The 13901-nt window shown below is 47.1% G+C and overlaps 1 protein-coding gene across 1 annotated transcript in view; it reads right to left on the reverse strand.

Moving 5' to 3' along the window:
- Positions 1-13901, reverse strand: part of cfap61 (cilia and flagella associated protein 61) — a 59063-nt gene that overhangs the window by 36417 nt on the left and 8745 nt on the right. Inside the window, exons 7-14 of the mRNA XM_056294238.1 lie at positions 12114-12320; positions 11325-11422; positions 9959-9998; positions 9452-9591; positions 7041-7167; positions 5161-5238; positions 3957-4163; positions 1660-1788 (exon numbers count right to left, since the gene is read on the reverse strand). Of these exons, the coding sequence (XP_056150213.1) occupies positions 1660-1788; positions 3957-4163; positions 5161-5238; positions 7041-7167; positions 9452-9591; positions 9959-9998; positions 11325-11422; positions 12114-12320 (1026 nt within the window). The remainder of the gene's footprint in view (positions 1-1659; positions 1789-3956; positions 4164-5160; positions 5239-7040; positions 7168-9451; positions 9592-9958; positions 9999-11324; positions 11423-12113; positions 12321-13901) is intronic.

Below are 13901 nucleotides of genomic sequence, written 5' to 3' on the forward strand. Positions count from 1 at the left end.
CTTGATAAAGGAACAAACAAGAGAACAAATACGATGTGTCCTCCCAGAGATGTGCAGACATCTATAAGGTCTTTCTAACAGGATGAGTGACAGATGAAATGCTTAGCTTTACCTACACTGTCCCCATGTTCTATCACTCATACATATCAACATTTCACTGAATTTTAACACATTTCTCATGTGCCAGCTAAATGTGATGAGTGACCAATTTTAATTACAGAGATTAAAAAAGTCACGGCATTATTCTACTATATATTAGCAGCATATTATGAATATGAAATCTCACAGTGTGTGCGTCTGAGAAGCGAGGGATGTGAACACAAGAGCTAATCAAATGAACAAAGCTGATGTGACAGCCGGGTGCAGCGTGGAGCAGGTGCAGCGGGTCTTATCATGCAGGAGATGCCTAACCTTTCTTAAACGTAATGGCCTGACGCTGTGACCGGGCATCTGTGTAATATGATCTGCTATTGACAGAGAGGGAACAGGTGCTTTAAATTTGATTAATCCATCAGAGCCAGACCTGGGCTTTACGTCAGTGGGCCGAGCTGCGCTCTTATCTGCACGGCGACCTGGAGGGGACGGCCGCTGCGTTACCACGGGGATGAGGCTCATTTGAGAAGAGTAAAATGGCCGTGCAGGTGCAAACACTGGTGCTGTAGGTGAAAAGTGTCGTGTGCCGGTGTGACGAATACACGAGCTTCATGAGAGGACATTAAATCACAATCGCACAGAGCCCAACGAAGCGTCTTGAATTACACATCAAAGTAGAAGGTGCTACTCACACGCCCGAGCAATGAAACACGAATATTATCAAGTGACCAGCTGGGTGCAGCTTCTTTTGTTTGCTATTTTTTTTTTAAATCAATCCGCTTTTGTGGCTGGATTTGTTGATTAATTCCCCATTGTCTGTTGCCCTTTTGCGTGCCGAGAAGATTTCGAGCGCAGGACAGCGCTTCAAACTGATGGTCAGCGACCACTAAACTACAGCGCTCCCCATCCGGATCAAGAGCGAAGAACTAAATCCATAATTTAATTTAACTAATTTCAGAGATGACAAAGATAAAACAACTGTTACTTCAGATAAGTACTTCAGATATGTACAAGGGACGAGTATTTTCATTAAGCAATTTTCTACGGGAGCCTGGAGAACTGACTGAGGACAGCGGGCCTAGAGGCACCACTGAAGCTGTTTGGTGTGTGGGTGTGTGTGTGTGTTTAAAACCAGCCTTATTTAGATTGGGACTGAGGTACCGTGGATCAAACACTGATCACATAGTTTTAGTTTAGTTTTAAATCACTGGGTGGGAGAGTGTGTGTGGCGTCAGCTCATTCGAGACTGACTGGACCTCGACAAAGCGACCACACAAAGTCTTTGAAAACACTGCTCAGGCTGCAGCTCTAATGCTGAGAAGGTCTAAACGGGGGGAAATAGAATCGAGGCATGCTTGGGTGTTTAAGTTCCATGTGAATTACACCATTCTGATTTGTCCCTTTAGAAGTGGCGCCCTCTAGTGAGGGCGTTAATGACCATGGCTGATTCTCTCCCTGGTCCTCTGGCTCCCCTCCCCTGCACTGGTCCAACAGACAAGCAGCGTTTCAGATCATCTGCGCTCTCTGGCACCTCGCTCCCCCTCAGCCAGCTGCCTCTGGGCCCACCTGCTCCTGGGTGATCCGTCTCTCCGGGGCGTTGGTGCCAAGCTCCTTCAGGGGGTAGGAAATCTGCCGGCGTGGGCGGACAAGAACCATGCACTGGAGGACGGACGTCAGCGGGTGGACACAGGAATTCTGAAGGGGGGAAGACAAGGCGACAAAGAAAAAAGCATCAGCACGGAGGTCGGCAGGGAGGAGGAGGCTCCTGGCAGCTCCTCATGCAGGAACTCTGAAGGTTGAAGAACTGGTGTTCAAGTCCTGCAAAACAATTACTGTTGAACACGCGTAAAATGGAGATGAGTTTAAAGTTATACTCTCGAACATTAACATGCAAACAATTTCTATGTTCACATCTTCTATGGCTGATGGATTTAAGATTATAAGTAATGCATGAATATGTAAATCCTGCAGACTGCAGCAGGATGTGATGTGGAGGTCTGGTGTCTGGTAGGACTTTGCCAGGAAAAATGACAGGGTGCATAGTGTTTTCATCTTCATCACAGCAGCCAGATGAGGAAGAAGAAGGCAGGTTGTGTTGAGTTAAAAGAAGTGAAGATGTTGTGTCTAACCAGCAGATATGACAGAACAAGCTGGTGGAAGACCTTTACCAACACATGGTACTACATCAGTAAGTACAACACATAGTACTACATCAGTAAGTACAACTCAACTTCCAGCAGGTTCTTTGGTTTGTTTCTGACACCACAGCCCTGCCGACTCTCATTCAGTCTGGATGGAGCTCACACACTCACCTTACCAACACCTACATAGGCTGGTACCCAAACCAAATTGAACACCATCAGGGTTGTAGCTTCAAAACAGTGAGTGGATTGGGCCTCTGAGTAGTGTAGCGGTCTATTCCGTTGCCTACCAACACAGGGATCTTCGGTTCGAATCCCTGTGTTACCTCCGGCTTGGTTGGGCGTCCCTACAGACACAGTTGGCTGTGTCTGTGGGAGGGGCACCTGTTCGGGGGGGGGGGAACTGGGGGGAATAGCGTGATCCTCCTACGTGCTACGTCGCCCTGGTGAAACTCCTGTCAGGTGAAAAGAAGCGGCTGGTGACTCCACATGTATCGGAGGAGGCATGTGGTAGTCTGCAGCCCTTGCAGCAGTGACCAGGACGGCTCAGAAGAGTGGGGTAATTGGCCGGGTACAATCGGAGAGAAAAAGGGGGGGGGGATCCAAAAAAAATAGTGAGTGGATTAAGGGCGATTGGTGAAAGACAGAAATGAAAAGGAAATGAGAGAGTGTCACAGAGAGAGAGACACACACACACAGACACACAGACACACACAGACAGAGACAGAGACAGAGGGACAGAGAGACAGAGACAGACACACACAGAGATAGAGAGAGAGACAGAGACAGAGGGACAGAAAGACAGATAGAGACAGAGACAGACACAGAGAGAGAGACAGACAGAGAGAGAGAGAGAGAGAGAGAGAATGAACAGCAGAAGTCGTAGGCCAGATTTGGTCGAGAGGATCAGGGTTTAGACCAACAATGATGTGAAAACCACCAGATTCCCTGTTGGCAAAACGTTTCCTCCATCTGGCCCCTGAGCGCGGCTGAACCTCCTCCGACGGCTCTGCAACTCAACGTTATTCTATTTACACCTCAGCACACCCCAGCTCACCGCCTGCTTGTGAGAAGGTAATTAACAAAGGAAGCGGCGGCCTCTGCTTGGCGAGGAAACGTCTTGTTATGTTGTGGAGAGGCTGGGCCAGCACCTGCTGCCCCGACCCCGGAGACGCCCCAGCGCCAGACAGCCGTCTTCACAAGGCCTCCAGTCTTTCTCTTAAGAGGACGGTGCCTAGCTGTGCGAGCATGTTGGAGAAAACATGTGACCGCCAAATCTTCTCTCAGAAATCCAGAATTCTGAATTTAGTTTTGAAATCTTATTTTTCACCCAAGTTATAAAAACAAACAATTAGCCTGTGAGGTTTAAATAATTTCCACTGCCTCCAATCAAGCTAACTGTTCTTTAAACCAGTGAAAGATAAAATAAGTTTAAGTAAAGACAAAGATCGTTTACTTTATTTGAATTTTAAATATTTCCAGGAAACTGCTCCGGAAACAAGTGAGATTATCAAACCTCCTGAAGCCGTGTTTCCAGTCTGAAGTAGGATGGCATTTTGAGATTAAGTACAGAATCACATGACTGGCCGGCGGGGACATTTTGTCACAGCAGACGTGCAGAGGAGCACGGCTCTAATTAATATCTGCGAGTGGATGATCTGGAAGGGACACGGCGGGGAGCCGGCGGAGGGCCTGATGGTCCCCTTGGCCAACTTCACCCACCTTCTGGCTGCTGTACGGGGGGTCAATGTGCTGGTACAGGCAGGATATGTGGGCCTGCCGCAGGGCTTCCTGGAGGAAGTGCTTGGCATAGTGCTGGAAGATGGGGTTGAGGGCAAAGTGGCACATCTGGGCGTGCTCCTCGGCGCCGTGGTGGCTGAAGTAGATGAAGTTCTCGATGTTGTAATGCGAACAAATGTAGTCCATGTCCTGAGGAAGACACAATCAGCAACTTCACTTTCCCTTCTGCACCTCATCAAACTCCACGAGTTTTCTCTAACTATGTCTTGTTTCTGTGACCGACACATATCTGTTTCTGTGTTTAGATGGATCATTTTGTGTCCCGGGTCTTAATGAGCTCAGAGGGACAGATTCAGGGTCAACACCGGAACAGCGGGGGTTGGGGCGCTAGCTTAAAAGTGTGGAGAGTACACAGGAGGAATGAACAGATGCACTTCCTCTCCTTAAGAAAACGTTCACCTACTTGGGCATTAAACTCGTGAAATGTTACATAACAAATATCTCTTCCTCCAGTGTTTTAGTAACACACTACACTCTGGTTTACATTGTGAGTTCCAACAGTTCAACCTTCCAGACAGGTTTACCAGCCCAACCCCAAGCTCTCAAGTCAGTCAAAATCCACGATTTTGGGCGTATGGGTAACGTGGCGGTCTATTCCGTGCCTACCAACATGGGGATCGTCGGTTCGAATCCCCATGTTACCTCCGGCTTGGTCGGGCATCCCTACAGACACAATTAGCCGTGTCTGTGGGTGGGAAGCTGGACATGGGTATGTGTCCCAGTCGCTGCACTAGCGCCTCCTCTGGTCAGTCGGGGTGCCTGTTCGAGGGGGGGGGTGAATGGGGGGGAATAGCGTGATCCTCCAACACACTACGACCCCCTGGTGAAACTCCTCACTGTCAGGTGAAAAGAAGCGGCTGGTGACTCCACATGTATGGGAGGAGGCATGTGGTAGTCTGCAGCCCTCCCCAGATCGGCGGAGGGGGTGGAGCAGAGACCGGGATGGCTCAGAAGAGTGGGGTAGTTGGCCAAGTACAATTGGGGGGAAAAAGGGGGGTAAAATCCAAATAAAAAAAAAAATCCCTGACTTTCCTTCTCATCGCTAACTTATTCATGTAGAATACATTTTTATGTGCAAAAAATACTACAAAAACAAAGTCTGATGGAACGACAGATGAGTAATTACCTGCTCTTTTTTAATGATCAGTACCCCAACAACTTGGTTCTGTACTTGGGCCACCAAAGCCTTCAGCGGTGTTCCATCCTGAGAGACAAAAGAAGACAAAACATCTGAATTAAGACACTATTCTTTGACTTAAAGTACCCCAAAAAAAGCCAAACTGTCTGAGTCCAAGGCCGTGAGCACACATGAAGCGCCTCCGCGCTCATCGGAGGAGTAATTATCTGTGCTGGAGTCCTGACGCGACAGCTGGCCTGTCCCTCAGAATGGGAGAGCCATTGAACTGAACCCTCACCAATCTGCTGCTTGGCATCAACGTGGCGTTCATCACCGTTCCAAACCCACCGCCGAACCACCGCCAGAGTCGCACCTCCACATCCACCACAAGCACAACTGTCACCGTCTACACCGCGCGTTTGAAAATGTACCGGCATCTATGTGGACGGCTAGCCTTCCGCTTCCCCATCCTGTACCCTAGCATAACTGTCAGGAGCCTCATACGGGTTTTAATTATGTGGAGTTATTACTTATTACTATTCTCAAGTTGGACTTTAAGTGGTTTTGTTTTGGCTTAATCAAAATGATGATGTTATAAATATGGGCTGTGTGTAAAAGGCTTTAAATATTGACTATATCAGAGGGATTTATATTTTCACAGGACGCCACTGCTAAATGAAATGATGACTGAAGAAATTAATTAATTTAATAAACTAATTAAATTAAATGAATTCATTAATACATGAACATTATGAGAAAATGGATAAGTCAAATAAGAACAAAAGAGAAAAATCAATTATATATATATATTCACATCACAGCGCCCCCCCCCCCCACACACACACACACATTCACACCTAGGGACAATTTAGTATGGACCATTCACCTGACCTACATATATATATATATATATATATATATATATATATATATATATATATATATATATATATATATATATATATATATATATATATATATAATACATATATAAAAATGTTGTTATCCTGTTTTAATTTTATATCCCTCTCTCACTCCGGTGTGACTATCTTTTTTTTGTCTACATGGTGATGGTGGTCTCATGACTCCGGTCCTGGGATGTTCTGGTGGTGTCTGGACACTGCTTGGCATCCTGCTCATCATATTCTTGATCCATCCATCCATTATCTAAACCGCTTATCCTGCTCTCAGGGTCGCAGCATGCCGGAGCCTATACCAGCAGTCGTTGGGCGGCAGGCAGAGAGACACCCTGGACAGGCCGCCAGACCCTCACAGGGCCCACACACACACACACACACACAGTCACACATTCACACCTAGGGACAATTTAGTACGGCTGATTCATCTGACCTACATGTCATATTCTTCATAAATTTTATAATGCCATTATAACTGTGTTATCCTCTTTCAATGTTATATTGTGTAAATTGTGTAAACACAACATCATGGCACGTTGTGCGTCTTGGGAGAGAGATCCTCCTCTGTTGCTCTCCCTGAGGTTTCTTCCTGTTTTTTCTCCCCGTTAAAGATTTTTTAGGGAGTTGTTCCTTATCCGATGTGAGGGTCTAAGGACAGGATGTTGTGTTGCTGTAAAGCCCCTTGAGGCAAATTCGTAATTTGTGATACTGGGCTAGCCCTGTGATGGACTGGTGGCTGTCCACGGTGTCTCCTCGCCTGCTGCTCAATGACTGCTGGGATAGGCTCCAGCATCCCCACAACCCTGAGAGCGGGATAAGTGGTTTGGATAATGGTTGGCTTGAGATCAGGCGATACAAATAAAAGTGACAAGACTACATTGGTAAGGGTCTATGGGTGGGAGAGGGGCTGTCTACAGTGGACTCGGGGCGGTTGCTTGGTTTATTGTTTGGTGCGTATTGACGGAAACTGACCAGCTCTGACTGCCTCTGACAGAACTCATCCAGGTCCTCCAGTAGAAACTGGTGCTGGCTGAGCTTTTCCACTATGGTGGAGACAGCAGCTCTGTCTGCAGCCGACGCCGTCCTCACCTCAAAACTCCTGCAGGACAGAGACCATGACGGCGATTCTGCTTATTAAACAACATAATCCTGATTCTATGATATTCAGTATTAAAGCTTGTTTCCTTCAGGCTCCAGAACACATATCAGACCTGTAAACTCATCACGTGAGCCTGAATGCAGCCTGACTCTTTTCATCCATCCTTGGCTCCAGAGGATGGGGAGAACAGGGTCCTCCTTTAAAACACTCATAAAACCTTATTTCTACTGACTGGTGCTTTTGTAAGCCTGCTATATTGTTTTATGTTCCCTCCTATATGGCCCCCACTTCTCATTCCTTCACTGCAGAAAAGACAAACCTACCAAATTATCTGATGTTGTCTGAATTCTCACAATGCTTATTTCACATATCGCTGGTGACCCTTTATCAGCCCACTTGAGGATATTATTGCCTGTTTCAAGAAAGAGGACTTGTTTCATGATTTTAAACTTATGAGAATTTTTCACTAAACAGAAAAATAAATCTTTAAACAAGAAACTCGATTTGAGATAATCTTTGGTTTTTAGAGTAAATGTCTTGAAACAAGTGAACTTTAATTGGGGGGGGGGTTTCCCCCTTTTTCTCCCCAATTGTACTTGTCCAATCGCCCCACTCCTCCGAGCCGTCCCGGTCGCTGCTCCACTCCCTCTGCCGATCCGGGGAGGGCTGCAAACTACCACATGCCTCCTCCCATACATGTGGAGTCACCAGCCGCTTCTTTTCACCTGACACTGAGGAGTTTCACCAGGGGGACGTAGCACGTGGGAGGACCACGCTATTCCTCCCAGTCCCCCCCCCCCAAACAGGCGTCCTGACCGACCAGAGGAGGCGCTAGTGCAGCGACCAGGACACACACCCACATCCGGCTTCCCACCTGCAGACACGGCCAATTGTGTCTGTAGGGACGCCCGACCAAGCTGGAGGTAACACGGGTATTCGAACCGGCGATCCCCGTGTTGGTAAGCGACGGAATAGACCGCCACGCCACCCAGACACCCAGAAGTGAACTTTCTTAAAATCAGCAATATTATCAGCCATTGGGATAAGAACATTTTACTATCAATATCTTGATATAAGCATTATGAGACTTAGCCAAGTAAAATACCTGGACAAACTGGTCTCTCCTGCATTGTTTCTCCATGCACGTTATTTTCTACATCATGCACGTTATTTCTGCAGTGTTTCTCCATGCATGTTATTTTCTGCAGTGTTTCACCATGCATGTTGCTTTCTGCAGTGTTTCTCCATGCACGTTATTTTCTGCAGTGTTTCTACATCATGCACATTATTTTCTGCAGTATTTCTCCATGCATGTTATTTTCTGCAGTTTCTCCATGCACATTATTTTCTGCAGTGTTTCACCATGCTTGTTATGTTCTGCAGTGTTTCACCATGCATGTTATTTTCTGCAGTTTTTTCCACGCATTTTATTTTCTGCAGTGTTTTTCCATGCACATGACTTTCTGCAGTTTCACCATGCATGTTGTTTTATGCAGTTTTTCTCCATGCACGTTATTTTCTGCAGTTTCTACATCATGTACGTTATTTTCTGCAGTGTTTCTCCATGCATGTTATTTTCTGCAGTGTTTTATCATGCATGTTATTTTCTGCAGTGTTTCACCATGCACGTTATTTTCTGCAGTGTTTCTCCATGCATGTTATTTTCTGCAGTGTTTCACCATGCATGTTATTTTCTGCAGTGTTTCATCATGCATGTTATTTTCTGCAGTGTTCCTCCATGCATGTTATTTTCTGCAGTGTTTCTCCATGCATGTTACTTTCTGCAGTGTTTCACCATGCATGTTATTTTCTGCAGTGTTTCACCATGCATGTTATTTTTTGCAGTGTTCCTCCATGCATGTTATTTTCTGCAGTGTTTCACCATGCATATTATTTTCTGCAGTGTTTTTACATGCATGTAATTTGGTATTTGATCATTTAGCTTTGTAAATTGTGGTTGGCGAAGCATTTTATGACAGTTGTTTTAAAAAATGCCTGATGAATCTAATTAACCATTTTAAGGTTCAACAGGTTTTTCCACTGCAAAGTGGCATATAAACAAATAAATTATATTAGCTGAAGTATATCAGTGAATGCCTTTTCAAGATTTTGGCTATAAGAGAGTTTTTTTGTCAACCTGGGAGTGAATTCATGTCATATTCAAAACGACTTGTTTCATGCTGCAGGTCAGCCAAACTGGATCAAAATTTAAGTTAACTTTATAGAGTCAAACAGAAAAAGTTTGTTCCACATAAATGCATCAGATTTCTGGGGGGGAACCCACTTGAGCAGGCCTGTGCGGTGGAAGATGTAGAGCTCCTGGTGCAGGACGCTGCTTGGCTGCGGCGCCACCCGGAGGAAGTTCAGCAGCAGGGGGACGTCGTGTTTCAGATTCGGTACCGTGATGATGCAGAAGTCCCGATCCTGAAAGAAGGAGAGACAAACGCATGGGCCTCAAGTGGAAGCTCGTTTTAAAACCTGGTGAATAACGACGCTACATTCTTTACTTTGACATAGGCCACTTGTCTGTGCAGAGATAATGTACATGATACAGACAGACAGACACAACTCTCAAGGTTCTCCACACACAAGTCCATATTTTTTCCAGACCAACAAAACCATACCTAATGTTCCAGTACATCTGCCTTTAAGGGTTACATAAATATATATCTTGTGGTTCTTTTCTGGCTGAAATGTTACTGAGCCTGAATGTAAGCCTGTTCTGCAGCCAGGATGTTGTTCACAGCAGAGGTTGAACTATGACGGTGTGAGATGTAGGTGTGACTCTCACCGGGAAACGTTTGAATATAAATGGCAGAAAGTCCACGGATCTGGAAAAGAAGAGAGGCAGAGGGGGAGTTAAGTGTGTCTGTGCCAGCAGCCGGAACGAAGCCAGTACAGAATGTCTGGCCGGGCCAAGCCGGCTCTCTGAGCGCCGAGCCCCGCTGGTTCTAGATCAACCTCTCGCCTTCAGCTCGCTGTCACTTTACGCAGCGCTCTCATTAATTACATGCTCACTCTCGGCAGGGTGCGACTGGACTCCTTATTCCCCAACAGCTGGGAGGTGAGGCGACAGAGAGGGGGAGCCCTGCAGGAGTCACTCCTGCCTGCTACAACAAGGCATACGACTGAGAAAACTGCACCAAGGGGGGGCAGACGACCGGCATTTGACCCACCTGTCCTCCAGCACAACCTCAAGCCTATTTGTCTGGCATTCTCACATTTCTAAAAAACAAACAATAAAATGAATAAATAAAGAATCCATCCATCCATCTATTTAACCACTACATCATTTAATCCAACTCAGGGCTGTGAAGGGTTGGAGTCTATCCCAGAATGCATTGGATGGAAGGCAGGGAGACACCCTGGATAGGTCACCAGTCCATCACAGAAGACACACATACACACACACACACACACACACACACACAAATGGTCAAAAGAACACATAACAGACGGCGGAGTTCCTAGGTGTTCACCAAGTCTTGTGGACGTAGCCTCCTTCCCCGAGTGTGACGTAAAAGCAAGATGGACACCATGTGAATGAGGAACATTAAGGCAATTGCACAGGTTTCCAGTTTTCATATACGGTCCAATTACTACGCTGCCCTGGGTGGACGTCCATGTTGGTGATGTGAGAATGGCCTACCTTAAAATCCTTTTTTAAGACCCTAGATGTGCGGTACACAGGCCCACCGGTGTGTGGATATTCCCTGATGCCCACGAACCACCCCCAGCTATGGGTTAGATAGTGCCACTGCCTAGTGGACACCTCGGGGGAGGAATAGGCTACAGGAGTAAGCTCCTACATAACATCAACGTCCACAGTGCTGTTGTTTTGTGTTTTTCTTGCCCTTTTGTGTGTGTTTAAGTGGAAGAGTACTGCTGGCGTGGTGTGTGGCTGCCGCTTCTTTCTCTCGTAGCGCCCCCTTCTCACCACCCCTGTATGTCAATGTTATGTTTATCTGTTGTCTTGCTTCACCCCGTTTATTGTAAAGCAACTCTGAGTGTTAGAAAAGCGCTATATAAGTTTGATTTATTATTCTTATTAATAAGACTTGATACATTTTTGTTATTTTTCCTGGACCTGCAGACACATGAATTCCAGATGAATCACTTAGTCAGCTGTGATATGCATTGACCCACCCTGACCTTACCTCATCTCATAATTCTTGTCAATGACTAATAGCTGGATGCAGAAAGCATTAGGGGTCTTCCTTGGTGCAGTGGACTCTGGATGCTGGTTTCGCTCTTGCTGAAATGAGAGCAACAATATTGCACATCAACAAAACCAGCAGTGAACAGAAGAAAAAGTTTTGATAAAATAGTCAATGGTTGATTTCTACTGTGTCACTGGATGTAGCAACATTGTCATTCTGCACCACTTTTGCATTATGAACCGTCCATTATCCAAGCCGCTTAGCCTGCTCTCAGGGACGAGGGGAAGCTGGAGCCTATCCCCGCAGTCATTGGGCGGCAGGTGGGGAGACACCCTGGACAAGCTGTCAGTCCATCACAGGGCCCACACACACACACACACACACACACACACACGCCTAGGGACGATTTAGTACGGCCGATTCACCTGACCTACATGTCTTCGGACTGTGGGAGGAAACCAGAGCCCCCGGAGGAAACCCACACAGACACGGGGAGAACATGCAAACTCCACACAGAGGACGACCCCCAAGGTTGGACTACCCCGGGGCTCGAACCCAGGACCTTCTTGCTGTGAGGCGACCGTGCTAACTGTGCCACCGTGCTGCTCCTGATTTTAATTTTGTATTATGAACCGAAAACCTTTAAATACAAGCAACCAATTATAATCGGAGTGGAAATCTGACCTTGTACTCAGAAACATAAACTCATGTGGAACTTATCGCTGTTTTAAACCGGGGTCTAAAAGACAGACAGACAGATATTATATTAACTGTGTGAACCCAGACCTCTTCGGTGTGATCCTGCGTAGTGGAGGTCTGGGTCTCCCTGGTGGAGTGGTCTGCCGTCAGGGGGTCCTGGGGAGGAATCTCAGACTGGTCTGCCTGCTGAGGCTTATAAAGACGGCCAAACACATCGAGCTCAAAGCAGTCATTCAGCAGGACCAGATCAACATCTGCACAGACACTGATGAAACCAACGGCAACTCCATCACTCTGTTGAGAAAAAACACCACACACGCGCACGCACACACACACACACACACACACGCACGCACAAACACAGAGTGAAAATGTGTGATCAATCTGCCCCTGCAATGTTCTGCAAAATTAAACTGAGTTTAACTTTTGTTTTTTTCTAAACAGGCTCCCATAACGACCACACACACGTGATTCCCACGGCAGGAGGCGGAGGCGGCAGGATGACGGTCGGCAGCCGGCCAGTGCCGGGCCGTGGGTGAGCGTCTGCGGGCCTAGTCTTTGCGGAGTCCCGCACCGTCGGCACTAACCGGCAGCTTTTCTGCCCATTCGGCGTGTTGGACCGGCGCTCACTCTGATTGGCTGTTCAGCTTAGCGAATCAGTGCGTGAGAATAGAACCGGAAGTTACGAAAGCAAGCGAACGACGAAGTCAAGAGGCCACGCGCGCGCACAAGGCGTTTTCGTCTTCGTCTCACCCGAAGTTTCAAGAAGCTACACAACCAAAAGACCAACGACTGACGACGCCAGCGCCATTTGCAACGTTTTAGAAGTAGCTGTTACTACGACACCGTCCGTAGTGGGCGAGAGTTGAGTTAAAATGGTAAGCAGCCGCTGCTTTGTTTACGGTTTATATAGCCGCGGTCCTGGGTCTTCCGGGTTCGAATTTTGAATGACGAATACAGACTACCGCCACCTGCAGGTACGGCGAGTTATTTCCTCTCACGCAGGCGCAGAACGTACATGCTAGCTGGCCGCGGTGTGTTCTGCGTCATGACGCAGGCGACGTGAGGCGACGCGACAGTCGGCCTTCGTCTCTGACGTCGGTTGGGTGTGTCTGGGCCCTTGGCGAAGAAGGCAGCTGAGAACCTGCCATCAAGTCTAATGAACTGTCATGTCTAATACATTATTCATGTTGCCGGGTTCGTTTTTCAGCTTGCTGCTGTCGCTGTCACACATCGTGCGGAAATATCTACTACTACTACTGCTTTTGGCTGCTCCCGTTAGGGGGCGCCACAGCGGAGCATCCGTTTCCATCTCTTCCAGTCCTGTGAATCTTCTTCTGTCACACCAGCCACCTGCATGTCCTCCCTCACCACATCCATAAACCTCCTCTTTGGCCTTCCTCTTCTCTTCCCTGGCAGCTCCATATTCAGCATCCTTCTCCCAATATACCCAGCATCTCTCCTCCACACATGTCCAAACCATCTCAGTCTTGCCTCTCTTGCTTTTTCTCCAAACCGTCCAACCTGAGCTGTCCCTCTAATATACTCCTTCCTAATCCTGTCCTTCTTCATCACTCCCAATGAAAATCTTATCATCTTCATCTCTGCCACCTCCAGCTCCTCCTCCTGTCTTTTTATCAGTGCCGCTGTCTCCAAACCATACAACATAGCTGGTCTCACCACCATCTGGTAAACCTTCCCTTTAACTCTTGCTGGTACCCTTCTGTCACACATCACTCCTGACACTCTTCTCCACCCACTCCACCCTGCCTGCACTCTCTTCTGCACTCCCCGTTACTTTGGACACTTGACCCCAAGTATTTAAACTCATACACCTTCGTCACCTCTACTCCTTGCATCCCCACCATTCCACTG

The sequence above is a fragment of the Lampris incognitus genome, chromosome 15, assembly GCF_029633865.1.
Source record: "Lampris incognitus isolate fLamInc1 chromosome 15, fLamInc1.hap2, whole genome shotgun sequence".
Taxonomy (NCBI): domain Eukaryota; kingdom Metazoa; phylum Chordata; class Actinopteri; order Lampriformes; family Lampridae; genus Lampris; species Lampris incognitus.